This window comes from Typopeltis vanoorti, chromosome 15, assembly GCF_054136105.1.
Source record: "Typopeltis vanoorti isolate ZY-2024b chromosome 15, IOZ_Tvanoo_1.0, whole genome shotgun sequence".
Lineage (NCBI taxonomy): Eukaryota > Metazoa > Arthropoda > Arachnida > Uropygi > Thelyphonidae > Typopeltis > Typopeltis vanoorti.
In genome coordinates, this window is record NC_143563.1 from 10,209,472 (window position 1) to 10,231,071 (window position 21,600).

Genomic DNA, 21,600 nt, shown 5'->3' on the forward strand with positions numbered 1-21,600 from the left:
ATGTCTTTATTATTCGAAACTTGTATACAAGCGACTAAAGAAACAAAAAACTATTAAATAATAAAGCTATGGACAGTTACCTGCTTTGCTTATTGGATAAAGCGATCTTGAATGACATATTATGTTATGTATTGTGTATTGCAATAGATAACATAATATCTAATTCAAAATTAGATTAAAATGGGCACTAGTTTCTCGCCATCTGATTGGGGTGGGCTATCTCTCTGTGTAATTACAAATACATTAATTCGATTGCATAATGAGTACAAACGATGAGTCAGTTGATCACATGGCGCATAGAAGGCATTTTTATTATTTATTCACAGCAAATAATACAGAATAAAAATTAGCATCAGCACTACAGTTAGCCTTGTCTCACCCACGTTTATTTAATTTCAGTAGTTGATATTACACTGTGTGGCTGTTAGGTCATGGCCGCTTCCATTTTCTCTATAGCTTCTAAAAGCAGTACCATTGATATATTGGCAAGCATATTAAAAATCAGTACAGTCAATGGAATAAATTCTGCATGTGAAATGCTCGCGCTGTGTCGTAATTTTGGTCGTGAAGGATGTAATATGAAACGTAATATTAAAACATGCATTGTAGAATTTCATTGGTTTGTCCTTATGACTGTGAATGCGATAAGTCATCAGGAAATGGAAAAGATATTGCTCGTGCTACTATTGTTGAAGGTCAGAATTCTTAAGCACCCATTCTCGATAATAAGCCACATTGGTGTATCCACCTGGAACGCCAGGTTCTCCACATCCTCGTCCAAAGGATACCATTCCGATTATAAACCACTTTCTAGAATTATTGCTGATCATTAGTGGTGCTCCAGAGGATCCCTAGAATGGATAACAATATTTTAATTACTTTAGTTCATTCAGCAGCTCATCAACAGATTTATTTGAAACACAAATCTATAAATTTAAGTGATACGTTGGTGGTGTAAATATGTCTGAGATATGGTGATATCTGGGGATGCGACAGATCTCACCTTTTGATCAATACACTAGATCGAATCTATCTAATGACAAAGTATTTGAAGGCTACTTATCAGCTACTAACGAACATTTCAGTCGGTTGGTCGTATGCCTGAAGGTTCAAGGAAAAAATGGGAAAGTGTGTTGGGAATGAGGGCGACAATGCCGAGCCTATTTTGATTAGAACATATACTTTTCCTTCTTATTCCTTTTATTCTAGCCAATTGAAGATCTTCCTTTAGCTATCATTTAGCTAATTGAACTTCTTTGCTGCTATCTGTTACTCTTTGCTGTCCTGTTCTGTTCTAGTTCAATCCAAAATTCTCGATTCAGCCAAACCTGCATGGATGTTATTATGCCAGTGTCATCGCAATTTTCTTATTCGCCTTCAATCAGATCTTGTCTTCAATTCAATCCTTGTATCCTAGATTGTATTTCAGTATTAATTTTACTCTGTAGTAATTAATATTGCAAGATATTTGAAGAGGTGACATTTTTAAAAAACTTTCCTGGCCATCAGTAGAAAGCTGGCTATTATCCTTTTGATTTTTAAAAACTCTGTCTCATTCTGATTAATTTGTACTCCAAGGTTTTCAAGTTTTATGAAGGTTTATCCAACTGTGAATAAAAATCATTTGGATATCTTTGTATAAATAAAAAATGCAAACATTTATAAAATTAACAAATGAAATAGGGAAAAATCATTATTATACCAACGGTACTGATGCACTGTAGGATTACAAACTTTCACAGGTGAGAGTGGAATAATAATATCTTCAGGTTACTTTTTATAAATTCCAGATCTTTCCAGATAAGGAATAATATTCCTCTTCAGCGCGAGTTGTCTATAATTATTATTATTACGTGACATTTCCAAGGAGTCTCAGGACTCATTGTGGGAAGGCACACTACTCCACTAAAAACACTTCACGGTGTCTGGTACGTAATCCTTCCAGTACACAACGACACTACTACCATCAACACACAACGCCATATACCACCCGCCACCAATAATATTTTTATTCGTAAATTGTGTAGGTTCTGTTGCCGATTTTTCTGTGTCTGTATGCAGGATAGAAAACTCGAATTTCTGGAAGAACATGTGCAGCGCAGCATCCCTAAAACATATTTTAATGGAAATGTATGACATCATTTATGTGTTTCGTAACAGACCTGAATATTTGGAAACTTTTGAGGATGGATGATTCACCGTGAATCATCCATCCTCAAAACCGAACACATCTCTCTGTATCATTTTCTTATTTAGTTGCATACATAACATACTTTTACCCTTGTAAATTATGCTACAAACCAACAAATTTTGTAGTATAATTTACATTGTGATGATTCACCGTGAATCATCCATCCTCAAAACCGAACACATCTCTCTCGATCATTTTCTTGTTTAGTTGCATACATAACATACTTTTACCCTTGTAAATTATGCTACAAACCAACAAGGTCTGGTTTCAATTGTCGACAATGACCTATTTCCTACTGTCATCCATTTTACTTCACAGACCTTTGCATCCTTGGATTTCTACCATCCGATATTTCCCTTCAGAAATCTTCATCGATCAGAAATGAGAGTTTTATAAACTACTAAACAGTTAATAACAGATGAAAACTAAATGAACCTTTAAAAAATAAACGACTCAACACTTACAGAACATGTATCCTTTCCACCTTCAGGTAAGCCACCAGCACACAGCATACCATGAGCCCAATGACTTTGAAACAGTGATTGGCATTTTTCCTTTGCATGGACTGGAAGAACAACTTCGTAAAGAGTAACATCCCTTTCTTCGTCATTACCTAAGTGGAAACAAAATTCACATTATTCTAAGCCATTAATCTCTAACATATTATAGTGCGATCATCTAAAAAGTGGGTACTCACTTGATGTTCCTAATCCAACAACCGTTGCATTTTTTCCAACGAAATCTTTCTCTGTCTGATTGGCATCAGGAAAACAAACCGGGATCACCCCTTTAACATCTCGATCCAGTTCTATCAGGGCAATGTCATTTGCTGCCATGATGTGATTTAAATCTTCATGAATCTTAATGGAATTTATATCGTAATAAGTACCATCTTCATCACTGTAACCTCCAACCTGTACTTTGAATTTTAACATACTGTAAAAGAAAACAAAAATTTTCTATTTTTGTTGTGCAAAAGAATGGGACGGGATATCGCATCATTCTAGTAAATACTGAAGAATTAATGTACGCCATAAAAATAACTTACTCTGGTTCTCTTAGAAAACAGACTGCAGTGGTGAGAACAAATCTCGCACTTATCAACGATCCTGTACATGTTGGTCTGTCGTTTTTTATTATTTGTACCTAAAGGAAAAACACATGGTACTTAATACTATTTTTGTACTATTAATATTAATATAATACTATTAATACCATCAAAATTAATTGTATCCATATTTTGTTCATCCAGTGCCACATTAGGAGAGAAATATCTCATTACCATACTCAATTCAATGTTTCTACATTATTATTATTATTATTATTATTATTATTATTATTATTATTATTATTATTATTATTATTATTATTATTATTATTAACAGGGATGTACTATATGCTTGCCTATGGAGAGTAGCTGTAACTGGACACAAAAGACAATATTTTTATTTAATAAAAAATAACTTGCTTAATTTTTGCTGAGGCTTTTGACAGAATACAGCATGGTAGACTGCTGCATAAATTGGATAAAATGGGTTTGGGTTATACAATATTAGCATGGATAAGAGAATGGCTGACTGACAGATATCAAAAAGTGGTATATGGGGGGATCTAAGTCTGCAAAGTTTAAGGTAACAAGTGGTGTACCACAAGGATCAGTTCTTGGTCCACTGTTATTCAAACTGTACGTTAAAGATATTGGGAAGGATTTGACAAGCGACATAGTTATTTGCTGATGATGCAAAGATAGGTAGGGTAATCAGGAATGCTGCTGATATGCGGTCTTTGCAGAATGATTTGAATAGGCTTGAATTGTGGAGTGTTAATAGATAGGAATTTGAAGTTTAGGGACCATGTGTGCAAATATTGCAAATGCAACTCAAAAGATAATTGCAATGCTGAAATAAACGTTCACAGGTAAAGATAAGGATGTTATTTTGCTTCTTTACAAGGCCTTGATGAGCCCTCACTCGGACTATTGTGCGCAGGTCTGGTCTCCTAATTTCCGTTGTGATTCTGATATATTGGAGAGAGCGCAAAGGAGAGTGTTAAAAATGATATCGAGATTGTGGAATACTGATTATGAAGACAGATTGAGAATTTGTGGACTGCAGATACTAGCGAACAGGGGAAAGAGGTGGTGCTATGATTGAGACTTACAAACTCTGAAAGAGTCATACAGCATTTCAATTGATGGAATTTTTAAATTTATGGGGGGTGGGAAAAGGACAAAAAGGCACCTGGGAAGCTGAGAATGAATGCCACTAAGAAGGGTGTGAGGTCTACATTTTTCTCTCAGACGGTGGTGCGTGATTGGAATGGATTGCCATTGGATGTTGTGAGTGCAAGCAGTGTGAATGAATCAAGAATAAGTATGATAGTTAGTGTGTAGTATATGGCCTCCCTCGATGAATCTCTAACTCCCTGGCGGTCTCTCTTAATAATAATAATAATAATAATAATAATAATAATAATAATAATAATAATAATAATAATAATAATAATAATAATAATAATAATAATAATAATAATAATAAATAAACTAACGCCTTTTATTCCCTAATAGGGAGTAGGCGAGGCGTTTATAGCTTTTGGAGACTGACTGGGCAGTTCAATCAATAATAATAATAATAATAAACATTTTTTAACTTTACGAAAGCACAGAAGAATATGAAGCGCTCTCCTAGTAACACACATTAATGTAATAAATTACATTTTAAAATAATCAATGCTGTTTTTACTGTTCTTCCAATTTTTTTAGCTTCTCCTTCATGGAGTGGTTCTCACAGGAAGAAAATGTTCTCCAAACCACGACGATGCAGCACCACTGATCACTTCATGAAATACCTGTCGACTTATTTGTGCACATGATTAAAAATATTTGGTAGTAGTCTTGGGCGAGTGCCCTATTTTTTGTGACGAGTAGGATTTTGCATAATTTATCAAGCCCTAATTATTAACATCAGACCTCCATGGAGTCAAAATACTTATCATGTGTAGGTCCACTCTTTCATACAAAAAGATTATCAAACCATGCCTTATGCCAGCTCACTGTTTCTGCACCCACCATACTGTCAGACAATGTATTCCGCTCACTAATCCTGACCACAAAGAGATTCCCTCTTGTTCTACCTCTGTCTCCCTATGCTATATGAAAAATCTTCTGCACCTTATTCTGGTAACAACACTAAGTAACTTTTATGTCTCAATCATATCCTTTGTCCGTTTTCTATTTACAAGTCTCTGTAAATTGCATTTCTTCAATCTGCCTTCATATTCCACATTCCAGAGTTTGAACATTCTTTGAGCACATTCTAATATATCGTCTTCCCCCCTTGAAAACCAGGCGACCAAATCTTTGCACCAAACCAAGGTCTTATACAAGGGATTCATAAGTTTTTTCCCTTCTTCCCGTTAAGGTCCTCGTCATCATTGCCATAATCCGTTGTATGCTCTGCACCCCATCCTATCCTACCAAATTTTAGAACCTTACACTTTGCAACTTTAAATAGGTAGCTCCACTCGCACATTCTAAGACCACAACATCTCCACCCCTTGTAGTTCTTCCCAACTTTGCATAATCTGCAAACACCTGCATATCGCCTGTTAAGTTTGTCTCAATAACGGTCCCAAAACGGGATCTGTGCGGATACATTTAGTGACCTTCCTCTTTTAGGATACCGCTTCCCAGAAAGCCAATCACCTCTCCATCTCGCACTGTTAACCATTCCCATATAATGCCTATAATTTGTAGCCTAATTCTTCTGATTATGTCACTTCTATTGTGATCATCAAATATAAGAGCGATATGCCAATCTATCAAAAGCAATGCTGAAACTATTGCTGTGCTCTTTTTTAAATATCACTCTTGTTGAAAGAACAATGCATGCTCTAATAGTCAAGAAACTACTTCCCGAAAGCTAAGTGTACTTTTTAAAAGTATTTCGTGAGAGCATCATGGAACTGCGTTTTCACTATTCGCAATTTTACTGTGACCCAGACATGCCTATTGGTTTGCTTATCGTGTATAGCTGCTTCAGCGCCACACGTGCATTTGCTGCAATGAAGTGATGAGGCAGCGCAGTGACAGAGTCTGCAAGAATTCTACAAATGCTTTCAAAGCGGCCAATATGCTCAACTGAAATGTTTTCTCGTGGATTAATGTCAATATTTTACGGCGCAAATCTGTGTGAGATGTTCAAAGATGAAATACATCAATTCTCTTTACAGATCAGCCTTCTCTGATGAACATTCGCAGCCTATTTTTTATTATTGCGAAAGCTAACTGTGAATCCTAAATATTTTAACCCTAATTAAATGTTAATTAAGCATAATTATTATTTATTTCTTATGTTTAGTAAAAAAAAATTATTTCACACTTCTTACCAATTTCTCAAAAATCTACTTTTGTACAATTATATACTTTATGAAAAATAGTATGTATATTTATTATTCAATTATATTTATATAAGTAAATGTTAAAAACTGCTCATTAGTGGCTCGTTGGTCTAGGGGTATGATTCTCGCTTAGGGTGCGAGAGGTCCCGGGTTCAAATCCCGGACGAGCCCCGTTTATTTTTTTCTCCTCTTTATTTCGTTCATTCGTGAATTTGTATTATAAAATTTCTGTTTGGATTATCAAATATCGAGCATACACCAATCCTTCAACAACACGCGACTAGGGAGCGTCAAGGAATTCAACTTTTTCTTTTTCTTTGTCTTTCTCTTTCTCTCTTTTTTTCTTTCAGTTCCGTTGGATCTGAAAAAGCAGTCGAAAACTACAGCCTTTTCCACTTCATGGAAAAGGCTGTAGTTTGCGCATCACATGATGCCCAGAGAGGATACGTTGAATATGCTAATGTTGAATCACAGTTTTGTATTAGATTCCTGCGTGGAATGCTTGACTAATACTCAGAGTTACATAATATAATAGACCGCCAGAGTGTCCTAAAAATTTTCTTTAATCGAGGTTGAATGCATATGAACTGATCGTTGTTTATATTTTAAATGCCTCTAGTACGATACATAATTGACCTCCTATCCCATTTGCTTCACTGTGATCTGTAATATTTAGTGTTTAGTTCTAGTAAATAGTACATTACCAAAGAATTTCATGCTGATAATAATTATTTATATTCCGTCTAATTTGCTATTTAAATTGCAGTTTGGTTTATTTTTCTAATAAACAATCCAACAAGCAATACAGCAAAGCAAATGGATAAAATTCCCTGGAGAAGATGGGATATATATAGCATTTATTAAATATGCAAGGCATATGTAGAAGTTAAACTTTGTGAAGAATAAAATCGCTTCCGATTAGGACGATCGTGTATTGACGCAGCTTTTCGCATTAAAAATCGTAATGGAAAAAAATTGCTAATTCAATATAGAAACACACGTAGCATTTGTAGATTATCAGAAAGCCTTTGAAAGAGTTATAAGGAACAAAGTGTGGACTGTACTCTCACGAATCTAAACATTTCAAATCAGCTGCTTGCTGCAATAACTCGCATATAAAAGAACAACCAAATAGCTGTAACAATCAATGAAAAAGTTACAGAATGGAAATCAATAAACAGAGGGGTCCGTTAAGAATGCCCAATATCACCACTCTTATTTTTAATAGCTATGGTAAAGAAATGGAAGAAAAATATAAAACCAGCATTGAGACTGGATCATGGGACTATATTTAATACCCTTTTGTTTGCAGATGACCAAATAATCATAGCAAGAAGTGAAGATGAACTTCAAAGATCAATATCCTCCTTAAACATAATAGCTAAAGAATTTGGAATACAAATATCACCAGATAAAACAAAAATCATGGCTTTTAAAGGACCATCTCCAGTCAGAAGTGAAATCATGATTGAAAATAAAATTGCAGAACCAATTCACTGCTTCAAATACCTTGGAAGTGCTGTATCATATGCAAAAGAAGCTGATAATGATATCATAATTTCAAACTTTCTAAAGATAACAGAAATGACCAATAATATTTGACCATAAAAAAAATGAATAAAAACCTCCGATACCATCCAGTTGGAGGATTTTGAAGTCAGGGACGACCAAGGAAAATATGAAATCAGGCCTAAACAGGCCTTTGGGCCTAAATCCCAGAAAGAATGACGATGATGAGTTGTACCTCGTTACAGTGATAGCGAGCTACGACAGGAGTAAATAATTTCTAAATTATTTTTTTTGTGGCGGACGGCTACATTTTTATCAGTATTAATTACAAGGCATAACGAATTGGGAACATTCTTTTTTATTTTCATTATAGTAATTTTTTTTAATTTTTAAAAAAATATAGCTTCATATGCATCCAACAGATGGCACTGCTAAACAAACAGGAGAAGGAAACGAAATATGCTTCGTTAACTAAATCTTCGGGTAACTAATTCAGGCTATTTCAGTAACCACCAAGCTACTGGAAAATCTAGGTTTAATCACTTTTCGTGCCCACGTAGAAATACCCGGATGTCTGTTGTAATTGAGCTTTTTTTTCCCTTTTAAATGAGATATTTCTGAATATATAACTAAGGACTGATCTAGTCACATTTTTAGATAGCAAAAGCTGCTGGCAGTTTATCTACAAAATAATCACATTTAATTTCCTCCATCTGATATTAATTTTTCAATAATCTGGAAATGCATCGCTTGTGTTTGAAACCGCTCTTTTCCTACTTATTTTACAAACGAGAATTGGAAAGTCGCCAAATAACTTTTTACTTACCACCCAAGGCCACGAATTGGGAATGGCTTCGATGCCTCCTATAATTCCAAAACTTCCTGAACTTGTTCTTTGATTCTTGTTGGAGTCAGCCGATGAAATGGGCCTCACGCCGCACTCTGTAAAAAGCAACATAAAAGATAATGAAGAATTTTTTAAAAAAATTGTATATCTTTCCACCTACTTCTCCATTAACTCAAGTATCCCATCCTAATTCAAGTATAAACAATGGTGTAACTCAAAATAATATTTCAGTGTTCTGTGTAGTGTTGGAGGGATCACCATCCAGAACAGTAATTGACGTAGAGTTACATCTATTATCACAGACGACAACAGCAGATAAATTATCTTTTGCTAGAATGTCTTTAAGTATTAATTTAAATCCACATTATAAGCAACCGTGTGGAAGCACTGTTGAATTAACTGACATTTCCCCTCATCTCAAAGTATCAGGGTTAAGTGAAGATGGTCGAACTTTAATTCATTGCTCTATGCTCCCTGAATTTTCTACATCCACTCATATTACTCATAATATAGGGTGGCCATAATATAGGGTGGCCCTCTTTGGCTGTAGCTAAAACCAATAAACGGAATGAGACCAAATTTTATATTGAGACTTTTTGAAGGCATGGGGAGATGATTTCCGCGAAAAAAAATTTAGTACCAGCAGTCGCCGATAGAGGAAATTTTGGCGCTTGTGGAGCCGAAAATAAGCGGATAATTACATTAAAGGTAGATAAAATGGAATAATAACATTTCGACGGTGTAAGCGACAGCCGCATCACTCACTCCAGCTTATACAGATAGAAGTGAAGCATTTTTCGTAAGATTTTCCAGACTGTACCATAAGCCATATCAAGTTTTCAAGCTATGGCACCAGTGCCTAGACCAGTACTGGTCCTGTGTCATCGAACACCGCAATAGCAACGTCCATTACTCTCTCTTCTTGCACTGTTTTCCGTCCTCTGCCAGGTCTAACTCCTAGTGATCCAGTTTCTTCAAACTTCTTAATCATAAGTTTTAAAAGTGGTATACCGTGAGTAGACATATAGATACAAAATTAATAACGGAAAACTTACAAAGATTAATCATAGCTCTCAGTGCTACAGCTGACATAGGACCTGTATACAGTGTATGAAGCCTTCTAAATTCCCTAAGAGCCGCTACAGCATTGCACTGTTTAAGGTAAAACAACTTACAAGTAAAGCACGCTGAGGCAAGGAGGACGCATAATTGTGCACAATTCGTCAGTCATTCGAATAACTGCCTGAACGTTCCCAGTCCCATTTTAAGTGAAATTGGTGGTGCTGCTCTCACCTACGCATAGTAAAATTTGCATAATCCTTTTAATCTAAGTTTACTGCAAGTATTAGACCGCTTTCTGCTCCACCAGCGCCAAAATTTCTCCTATCGGCGACTTTTGGTACTAAATCTATTTTTAGCGGAATTCATCTCCCCATGCTTTCGAAAGTCTCAATATAAAATGTGGTCTCATTCCGTTTATTAGTTTCAGCTACAGATACCTCCAAAGAGGGAAAGTTAATTTCTGGCCACCCTGTACTTTTGATGGTCCTCTGCATCATGGTATAATAATACCAGTTCCATGCTTGAAGTGAAAAGGATTGCAGATATGTATGGAAAAACGAAGAATGCAAAGAAAGATGGTAATCTGAAGGTGGTAACGAATGATTCGAGAATAGATGTCTATGGAGATTTAATTATTAGGGATATGATGAAGGAGAAGGTGCATAAGCTTTGTTTTCCCCGAGACAGAATATACATACTGACTGAGGCATTGGATAAGAGGAACAAGAGAACAGAAGAATTGGCGGAAGCAGTAACGATAAATGATTGGACGCGAACAAGGAGAATGTTAGACTGGATATAAGGAGGTTGTTGAGAGAGTCAAGGATAACGGTGTGTTGCTCAGGTATGATAGTGATGAGTTGTAGGCGGCGAGCAAATATCATGAATGTTATGTCAGAAGAGCTACGTAAGCATAAAGGAGGGCATTTTTGTGAATCTGTGGGATGAATTTCAGGAACGAATGAAATTGTGTTAGTATATGTAATTGTACAGTAATCTCTCGATTAGTGCTCCTAATGTGTTCTTAAAAACAGGCGCATTAATCGAAAACCCACTAATCGAATATAATGACATTTGGGAAAATGTATAATTCGCTCCTCGAATTTCTTTTTTGAACCTTAATTTTTTTTATAAAAGAATTAAGGTATATTTCAGGGCGGCCTAGTTAAAGGAACATCATTTGGCGAACATTTTGTTTCTTTTTTTCATACAAACTGCCCTATTGCCTCTTCTACACTTCTGCAAATTTTACTGCTTCTCTCTTCATCAGAGTCAGCCTCTAAGCATTGCTGCTTAAAAACTTCGATTGTACGAAAAATATTTTCAAATTGTTACTGTGAAATCTCGTTTGGCCGACTATCAGTGATTACATTTGCTTCTTATTCTTTGGGATCTTCCCGCTGTGCATCTAAATTTAGCAGGTCGAAATCACTCAATTCTTCAGAAAGAGATTTAATTAATTCATGGAGGTTTTCATTGAAGGGCAGAAAGAAATGAAGGACGTACGAATTGGGTGCCAACATGCGAAATCGCGTGCTTTATAGATAAAATTTCTCAACTGTTATACAAGCAAAATAGTTCCGACTTTAAAATCTACAATGATCATAAAAGAGAAGTTAATTTTCCGACGCGTAATAATAAACAGCTCATCCCAGAAGACAGATCGATTACCCTATTATCGGAATGGATTCTCCTTTTTGTGACATGGGCAGAAGTGTTGAAGGGTCTCGAGTCTGTGGGTGTACTACAGCAGACGACATAAATTTGCGATAAAAATTTGGAACATAGTATACACAGTGTACATGGAAGTAGTGTAGTATGCCATTAAAAATAACTTTGTAAAATGTTTTAAATGGGTAACTAAATTATTTCATTCTGGTGAGTGATTTGTTTAAAATAGTTAGCCATAAAAATGTATAGATAGATAATCTACACATTTCCATTAATATAGATAATCTATACGAATCGAATTTGGGTATCGAAAAAAAATGACGCCCTAATCGAGGCGCATTAATCGAGAGATTACTGTAATTGCATGAGAATACAGGGTCACAACACACAGGGAAACAGGAAATGTCAAGGTGGACGGAGGCTTTCTGTTTATAAAATGCAGATTCTGGATTTAAAAGTAAATGAGTGAGTGGACAAGAGAAGTGGAGATGGCCTGGGATGGGAGGGAAGAGTTCGGGTTTGGGGAGAGTTGTAAGATTCGTGATTGTATAGAAGACGAGCCCAAGAAGGTTATTGAAGAGACAAAACTTCGAAGTGGTGTACGTAGGACTTTTTATAAAGTCAGAAATAGTGTATTATGTTTTTACACAAATATGAGAAGTATCCGAAATAAAAGGATGAAATTGTTGCATTATTTGGGTCCATTCGCCCCAAGTCATCGAATTAAGTGAAATTTGGCTGTACGATCACCATAACCAGAATAGGGACGATGTGATAAACTGCGTGTGTAATAGTGGGACTTCACACGATGAGTCACGTGACTCCATGGAGATTGAATAATAATAATAATAATAATAATAATAATAATAATAATAATAATAATAATAATAATAATAATAATAATAATCTAGCAAGTTTTGTTATTATTTTTTTATTTGTATTGTATATCACTCCGCACAATAGCAGCTGAATAGCCAATAAATCCATGTGTGGGCATCTATCAAGTTTTCTTTATCATATATTTTAATTTTAATCCACTGTCTGCAAACTTAACTAACCACCTCCTCGTCTTTATTTTTCATTCCATCTATTCCTGTCCTTCGATCCATTCTTTTTCCACGTAATGTTTTCCCAAAACTTCAAGCAAAACATAAGAGAATTGTTCATCTTCCCCTTGACACTTGTTCACATGATACCAAGATACCAAGAAATTTCATAAACTTGGTTTTAATCCTTTTTCTCCAAGTAGGCAAACAAGCAAGTAAGCCAAGTTTGCGCCTGAAGTACTTTCAGGTCTGAGGCAACTCGTAGTAAAGGTGGAGTAAGCTCTGATCACTTGCCTAAGTATCCCATAATATAAAGCACAAAATCTTACGGACATGTATAATACCATGTATTATGAGACCTTAGACCTGAAAATACTTCAGGCCCAAACTTGGTTTATTTGTTTGTTTGCTTACTTGGGAAAAAAGGATTAAAACCAAGTTTATAAAATTTCTTGTTATCTTTAACGTATAATACACCCAAGGTAAAAAAAAAACTTTCTATATATATATATATATATATATATATATATACAGATATATATATATATATATATATATATATATATATACAGATATATATATATATATATATATATATATATATATATATACATACATATATATATATATATATATATATATATATATATATATATATATATATATATATATATATATATATATATATATGTAGAAAGTATTTTACCTTGGGTATAATAAATGTTAAAGATACCAAACTATTATTAAACCTGGTTTTACTCCATTTCCCAAGTAAGCAAACAGATAAACAAGTCAAGTATATATATATATATAAACTTTCAAAAAAAAAATCAGCTAACGCCTTTTTATTCCCATATATACAGGGAGTAGGCAAGGCCGTTTTTTAGCCGTATCTAACTTTTGGAGACTGAGTGGCCAGTTTAATCTCCACTGGTACCCAATGAGAGATAGCTGGCCCAAGGCTATCGCTAATTAAGCAGCACGAAGTGAAGAGAGACGGCTCAACAAGTGTCGCCATCTAGTGGTCCCTAACCCTAACACTCGTATTTAATGTCTGAAATAATGTGGGTTCTACGGTCGATTTTCTTGAGTTTACGGGACGAAAAACCCGAGTGTCCGGGAGAAAAAACCCGCTTGCCCATGCCAGAGATCGACTAACTCGGGAACCGGTCGAAAAAAGGCTTAGAAAAATTTCCTCTAGTCGCCGACTAGACTCGAAATCAAATCTTCCTTCGTGCGGCCAAGCGCCATGATGTGCAAACGCCACATCCACTGAATATTTTATTTTCTCAAAAGCATCTATGTACATTCGGACGAACTATTTACATATATACAATAAGTACATGGCATGCTTATTTCAGTTAAGAATTTTTATTTACATGATAACATGCCCAATATCTATTTTCACCTAGAGTCCTGTGCAATCTTTTGGGCAGTTATTTTGCCATTTAACATTCATTGAAATATTAAAATATTTTTACCTTATCTGAAAATTATAAAAGATATATACTTCCTCTTATGCAAATAGATATATTCATTACTATACAATATTTCTACACTTATGTATACATATTTACAACATGTGTTTAGTTTTCTATTCCATTATTTTTCCTTTCCGAGTGAATTGTATTGGCTTGTTTTCATGTTTTTTCTTTACGGTGAGTCTTTTATTTCCATTATTTGTATGTTTTCTTCATATTCTTCAGACATAAGGCCTATCTTCCGCCATTGGCGTTTTGTGTGTTATGATTTCATTTAGTTGTTTGTTGAGGTTTTGCATTATATCTGGGCCTGTATCTCTTCCATAAATTTTGTCACATCTGTATGTCCAGATGGAGTACATCGTTGTTATAATTATAATTGCTTCGGTTATTTTAGTTAAGATAAAAAGCCAAATGGCTAGTTTTCTGGCACCTTAATATAGAAAATAAGGAGATGAACATCCTATGTTGTTTTATAGCCAGTAAGCGAAACTGAAGATCGTTAACTACGATCTATAAGTTTCATGCCGAAAAACTATCGGCGAAGGCAATTCGAATTGCCTTCGCCGATAGTTTTTCGGCATGAAACTTATAGATCGTAGTTATCGATCTTCAGTTTCGCTTACAGGCTATAAAACAACATAGGATGTTCATCCCCTTATTTTCTGCTTCGGTTATTGTTATGTTTCCGTCCTTTAGCCAGAATAGTGTATGTTTCGCGACCGGTTCTTTGTGTTTTATGAATTTCTGAACAGAGTTCCATATTGGAGAGGTAAGGGGCAGTATAACATTATGTGATATAGTGTTTCTGGTTCAGGGCAGAAGTAGCATTTGGCTGGGGATTGGAGTGGAATACCTTTGTATGCGCACCATAATCTGGTGGGGAGGCAAGCGTGGTGAACCTTGTGATAAAATGTTTTTAGTTTCGGGTGTATGGGTAATCTGAATGCCTTTTTGAGTACATTAGATAATTTAAGTTTACCTTTTTCAAACTATCGGTGTTGTGGTGGTGGTAACTGCTCGCATGAAAGTGATATGTGCAATGTTTGGTTTCATTCTGAGGAAATCTTTTATTGCTATATGATTATTAATGAATTTGTACCCCTCTGCAACTTCAATGAACATTTTTGGTATTTTGCCATTCGATTCTGGAAGGGAACAAATTATTTGGTGGGGCATTATTCTTTGCATGTAGTGTATGATATATGCACTCCATGCTTTGTGTTCCGAGTAGGCTCTCTCAATGATTTTTGCCCCTGCACTTAGAGTTTTTAAATGTACATTTATTAAACCAAGTCCTCAAGCTTATATATCATGAAATATTGTACACCTTCGTATGGGTTCGTATATCGAATCCCAAATAAATTTTGCACATTCTCTGTGAATTTTGTCAACTTCGTTGCCATTGTAATTAATGTGACTACAAGGTACCATATTTTTGATAGTAACAACTGGTTACATATTTTTGCCCTGCTTCTAATTGATAATTGTCTGGGTCTCATTTGTGAAATTTTTTTGTAATTTTGTTATGAGCTACTTCCCATTGCTTGTTATGATGGATTTGTTCCCCTATGGTGATTCCGAAAAGAGGAAGGTGTTCATTGATTTTAATTTCGTTCGGCACAGTAGGCTTGTTTGCCCACCTGCCGACGAACATCGTGTGACATTTATGAAAGTTGAGTTTTAATGCGGATGCCTTTTCAAAAGATTTAAATATATTACAAGTAAGCATGAAGGACTCGGCTGTGGTTAGCGTTAATGTATCATCGTCGGCATAGGCTAGTACTTTTGTTTTACCTTCTCCTATATGAATACCCGCTATGCCAGGATGTCCCGGCTATATCCACTGAGCTACACAGGCTCTATATAAACTTTTAATGATTAAATTTAATTTTAATGATATCGGTTTATGTGTATAAATATTTACATCTATTCTTTCATTTATTTATATTTTATATTTTTTTTCCTCATTAAATTAATTACCTATTTCCTTTTCATTTTATTATTTTAGTTTATTTTAGCTAGGGTTAAAAACACGAGATGGCAGCACCTGTCTTCCGCATTTCTGAATCATTTTCGACTGTTTACCCCGACTAGACATCGCAGTTATTTGGTAAAGAAGGCGGTAGTACAGTGAATGAATTGTATTTCATTCCAATTATGTGATTTTAACTTACTGATTATTTAATTTTAAGTCATTTTTGTTTGATTATCTTTATTTTAATCAGTATTTTATATTTTATTATTTTTTGTTTAATGCTTTAATGTTTTTAAAATTGTCATGAAATGAATATTGCCTATTCTCGCAACAATATTTTTTATCTCTTTTCTGAATTTTTTAAAATTATTTTATCGTTGTACCAGCTTTGTTCATGTCTATTGCATGTAATCAGTGATGTGTTCCAGCGAATTCGGTTGGTAAGGTTATAATTAAAGCGTAAATTTTTGCTTCCTTGGGTAAAGGATTAAAACCAAGAGTATAATTTCTTGGCATCGTTAATGTATAGTAGAACTAAGGTAAAAAAACTTTCAACATCTTTCTCTCATTCAGAGACTTCTATTAATAAGGCAAGTAATGTGAAGTCATTAGCATATTGCATTTTTAAAGCATATTGTTTATTTCTAGTTTTCACTTGGTAGTTTTGAATCTTTTTTTTTTAGCAGATATGCATCATATAAGATAATCCAATTTTATTATTTCAGCCGAATGCCTAAGTATGTTTTAATATGTCAGCATTTCCTTCTTAAAAAAAAAAAGAAGAAAAACAAACCTTACCTTGATTTAACTGTCCTCTAGCGGCCGACAGCAGACTGAATAGTACGGCAGCAAGTTGGAGGCAGACAAAGCTGAAATAAATAATACAACTAAATATTGAAATATATATGAATGGAGAATGAAAAGTGCTGTACGAAGTTTAGAAAAAATATTCTGTAAAATAATATAAGTATCAGACACATACAGTGGTATCTCTACCTTAAGCAGTAATGAGGCTTGCGTGCGATGTACTCTGCCAGAGCTGTGCCAGTGGTAGCCCAGTTACTGGTAACTTCTCTAGCTGGGTAGGTCAAGAGGTAGATGCCAGACCAAGAGAGATATTCTGGTCCTCCAGGATGCGTAATTCTGGTTACTCTGACGAGATCCCACTGGCGAGACCTCAATAAAGGTCGAAACCGGTTGGAAGCTTGGGTGATGAAAGGTAATGCTAGCCCATGAAGTTTTAACTGAGGCTCGGCTGTTGCTGTTACCCCTCAGATGACATATGAGTAAATGAGCGGCTCTGCTCGGTGGTGCGATGAGCCTGCCACGGGGTAGAGCCAACCTGAGAGTTCCTCTCAGTGGCAGGGTGAGCCTGTTACTGAGGGGAACAACGCTGAGTTTTTGGAGTTTGAGCTGTACTTGAACATTCAATAAAGTTCGAAACCGGTCTGGGTAGTGACCTTTCCCTTAATGCATAGCAATATACATGTCCGCAAGGAGATGTGCTTTGCATTATGGGATACTGAGGCAAGTGATTAGAACTTATACCACGTTTGCCACGAGTTGCTCCAGTCCTGAAAGATACTTCAGGCGCAAACTCTGTTTGCTTACACTTGGATAATGCATTAAACCAAGTATGTAATTTCTTGGTATCTTTAATTTATAATGTAATTCTGGTTATCTTACTAAATAAAAATGTCTATGACTCATGAGCTTCCAATGGAAATTTGGATCATGAAAAGGAATGGATAAAGGTAAAAGATTTGGAATCATAAACGTAGCTATGTGGAACGAAAGAAGTATAATATCAAAGGAATTGGAATAAACAAAACAACTAGATAACTAAAAGAACATATTAATATAATAGGCATAACAGAAGCAAAAAAATTTAAGGGAATAACATTTATAATTATATTTTATAGAGGAGTAGAACAGCATATTAGATTATCGAGTGGAGTGGCCATTTTGTTGATAATAAATGCTAAAATAATAAAAAAAAAGTTTTGTAAATGATCGAATGATTAAAGCTACTGATATATTATATGAGTCTGTGCCCCTTTATGTACAGCAAATATTCTTCAAAATATTATGGAGAGCTACAAAAGCCATTAAATAAATGCAATAAAAATGATTGCATATTAATTACAGGGTACCTCAGTGCGAGAGTTGAAGGTAACCCGATCCTAAATATTATGGATAAATATAGAGAATATTACTTAAATAATAATGGTTATTAGACTTTTATATTTACAATAATTAAAAAATAAATCATTTTAAAAGAAAAACAGAATAGAAATAAATATACTTGAATTGTAGGAGGAACAATCTACAATTGACTATGTGATTACTAATCATAAACTAGCTCCACGTGTAAGAGATGTACATGGTTATAAAAGAAGTTAAATCTTTACAGATCATTATTTAGTAGTGTCGAAAATGGAACTGCTAACAAAATGTAGCAAAGAAATCCATCAGATGAATAGAAGAAATATAACAAGTATACAAAATGCACATATTTCTGGCTAGAAGGAAAAATATCAGAATATTATGTCAATCGGGTTTTACAGGTTACCTAAAAGAAGCCAAAATTAATGAAGATATAGAAGAAGAGTAGAAAACTTTAATAAGGGTAATTCGTAAGGTACAGCAGAAATAATATGTAACACATGAGAAAAAAAATGGACTGAGCATCATAAGAATGTATAACATGTCCCAAATTTATGAATAGCAAATACTGATGAAGATATCAGTATAGAGACCAGTGAGATTAAAGAACTGAAAGAAGCAATCACGATATCAAGAAACAGAAAATAAACTGGATTAGATTGCATAAATACGGAACTTTGGAAGTATGGTGGAGAATATTGACATCAAAGAATCTTAAAGTTCATAAATGACACTTGCAGAAAATTTGAAGTTCCATCAGATTGGTTAAGAGCTCTCAGGTTATATTTATATCTAAGAAAGAAAACAGAGATGATTGTGGAAATTACAGAGAAATAAGTTTATTAAATACAGGTTACAAAAAATAAATTAATGTTTTTTAATAAAAGACTTGAAAATATTGCAAATAATCTACTCTCAGGAGAACAAAATTGCTTCAGATACGAAAGATGTATAGACAATATTTATGTTTTTTTTTTAAATTATTGAAAAAAGACCAAAATAAGTTGGAGACTCATTTGGCCTTTATAGATTATGAGAAAGCTTTTGATAAAATACACAGAGAAAAACTGTGGAATATAATGAAAAACAAGGATATCCATTACATTTGGTACAAGCTATACAAAGTTTATATAAAGATACAAAAATACAGTTAGGTAATAAATTAACAGAAGAAACTGAAATTAATCAGGGTTTAGACAGGGATGTAGCTTATCTCGTATATATATATATGTGTGTGTGTGTGTGTGTGACTTGGTTTTAATCGTTTTCCCAAGTAAGCAAAACAAAGTTTTGCGCGTGAAATATATTCACGTCTAAGCTACTTGTATATAGAGACTAATGACTTCACATCACTTGCCTTAGTAGGTATCCTATAATGCAAAGCACACCCCCCTTTCAGGCGTGTATAATGCAATGCATAATGGGAAGGGACACTACCCAGACCGGTTTCGACAATTATTGAGGTCTATTATACACGCCTGAAAGGGGTGCTTTGCATTATGAGATACATACTAAGGCAAGTGACATGAAGTCATTAGCCTCTATATATTGATCAGATTATTAAAATATGGAAAACAACAACAATAAAACAAGCTATCCAGTTAATCAGAAAAGCTGTCATCAATTTAATGCTCTGTGCAGCTACCAGATTATATTACAAGACAATGATGATAACCTTCAAAAATCAGTTTAGGAATTAAACAAAATAAGCCAACATTACAATTTAAAAATCTCACAAACGAAAACAAAATTCATGGGATTTAAAGTCATGGTTGAAATCATGTTAGCTTAAAAATATTTATAGAAAATAAAAATGAGAAGAAGTGACCCAGTTTAATTATTTAGGCTGCATAATAACATATCTAAAAGATAGAGATGAAAATATAAAGAAATTTCAGAAAGTCTGTACGACAATAAAAAGGACACCGAATAAAAAAGTAAATAATAAAAAAAAAGACGAGAAACTCGACTTAAAGTTTATAAAGTAATGGCCATTCCCACTCTGTTATATATCCGAAACATGAGCTGTTAAAAAGAAAGATGAAAGTAAAATACAAGCTGCAGAGATGAGATTTTTAAGAACAATTAAAGGATGCACAATATTGGATCAAATAAAAATGAATACATCGGAAGATAGCTGGATATTTATATTTAAATAAGTAGAGAGAAAAATGTAATAACGTATGCAATCCTATCTGCTAGTAACTGAATCGAAGAATTGTTTTTTTTTTGGTCAGTATTCGATCGGTTCGCTTCTATAGTGTTTGATTGTGTGCTTACAATGTTCCGAATTTTTGTTGAGTATGCGCAGTGAAAGAATCTATAAATGAATGAATTCCTTGCCTTTTAATATCCAAAAATCTCTCTCTCTGTGTGTGTGTGTGAAAGCTCCTATTTTGGTTTCATTCAATACTTGTTTCCTTTCCCCGTCTCCCTTTTATTTTTAAACATCAAAAGAAAGCAGTAAACGACACTCACCTGGCCTTCCTTTGTTTTCCAACGTGATCTTTGTGGAACTGCTCCATTTCGTAGATATGTCTTTGCCTCTTTTGGAATAATGAAGCAAATCCCGAATGGCTTTTATGTCCTCTGTCTCTGCTTTTTCAGGAGGTTCCTGTAAGTGATATTTTCGAAGAACAAGGGAAGTTCGATTGTGATCGTGGAACTTCCGTTGTTCGTAGGGTGGAAACAGTATTCTGACCCACCCACTCTATGAAGGTAAAGGTGGAAAATGGGAAACGAAAAGAATTGTTTCAATGTTTTTACACAGTTCGAAAGCCATGTTTGATTTTAGCTTTACTAATTATTATTAACTACCTTTGGTTAATTAGATTTTGTTAATAAAAACGAAATATTGCTTTTGTTTAAGACGACATTCATAAGGAAGTTAATGCATTTATTCTTTCTCTACAAGTACAATGCAGTTGAATTGCTGTGACTGTGATCGAATTTAAACTTCACTGAATGCTTTCCATTGGTAGCAACAGAAGGACACTGTTGCGATATTTCGAAGGCTTGTTATCCAAGAAGAATGAGTTACTGGAAATGGCATTCGAAATTTAATTCAAAGTAGCCTTATCTCTCGGTAAGGACTAGTTAGAAATTATCTCCCGGTCCCAGATAATCACTGACTACGTCCATGTAACAGAATTTCACGATGCAGGAGAAATAGAGACCATGTTTTTTAAAAATAAAATTATCTAAAGGTTGCTATTAAAAAGGATACATTATAAAGATTACGTGTTTTTCTA

The 21,600-nt window shown here is 34.5% G+C and overlaps 1 protein-coding gene and 1 non-coding gene across 2 annotated transcripts; one reads left to right on the forward strand and one right to left on the reverse strand.

Moving 5' to 3' along the window:
* Positions 1-285: 285 nt before the first annotated feature.
* LOC150098373 (clotting factor B-like) lies at positions 286-20,929 on the reverse strand. Its single transcript, XM_090405861.1, has 7 exons — positions 20,828-20,929; positions 16,982-17,052; positions 8,925-9,040; positions 3,240-3,337; positions 2,889-3,127; positions 2,656-2,804; positions 286-851 (listed from the first exon to the last, which is right to left on the reverse strand). The coding sequence occupies exons 1-7, from the start codon at positions 20,872-20,874 to the stop codon at positions 684-686; spliced, it is 888 nt and encodes a 295-aa protein (XP_090261987.1). The 5' UTR covers positions 20,875-20,929; the 3' UTR covers positions 286-683.
* On the forward strand, positions 6,689-6,760 carry TRNAP-AGG (transfer RNA proline (anticodon AGG)). The gene has a single exon. It is a non-coding gene; the product is annotated as a tRNA-Pro (tRNA).
* Positions 20,930-21,600: the final 671 nt, after the last annotated feature.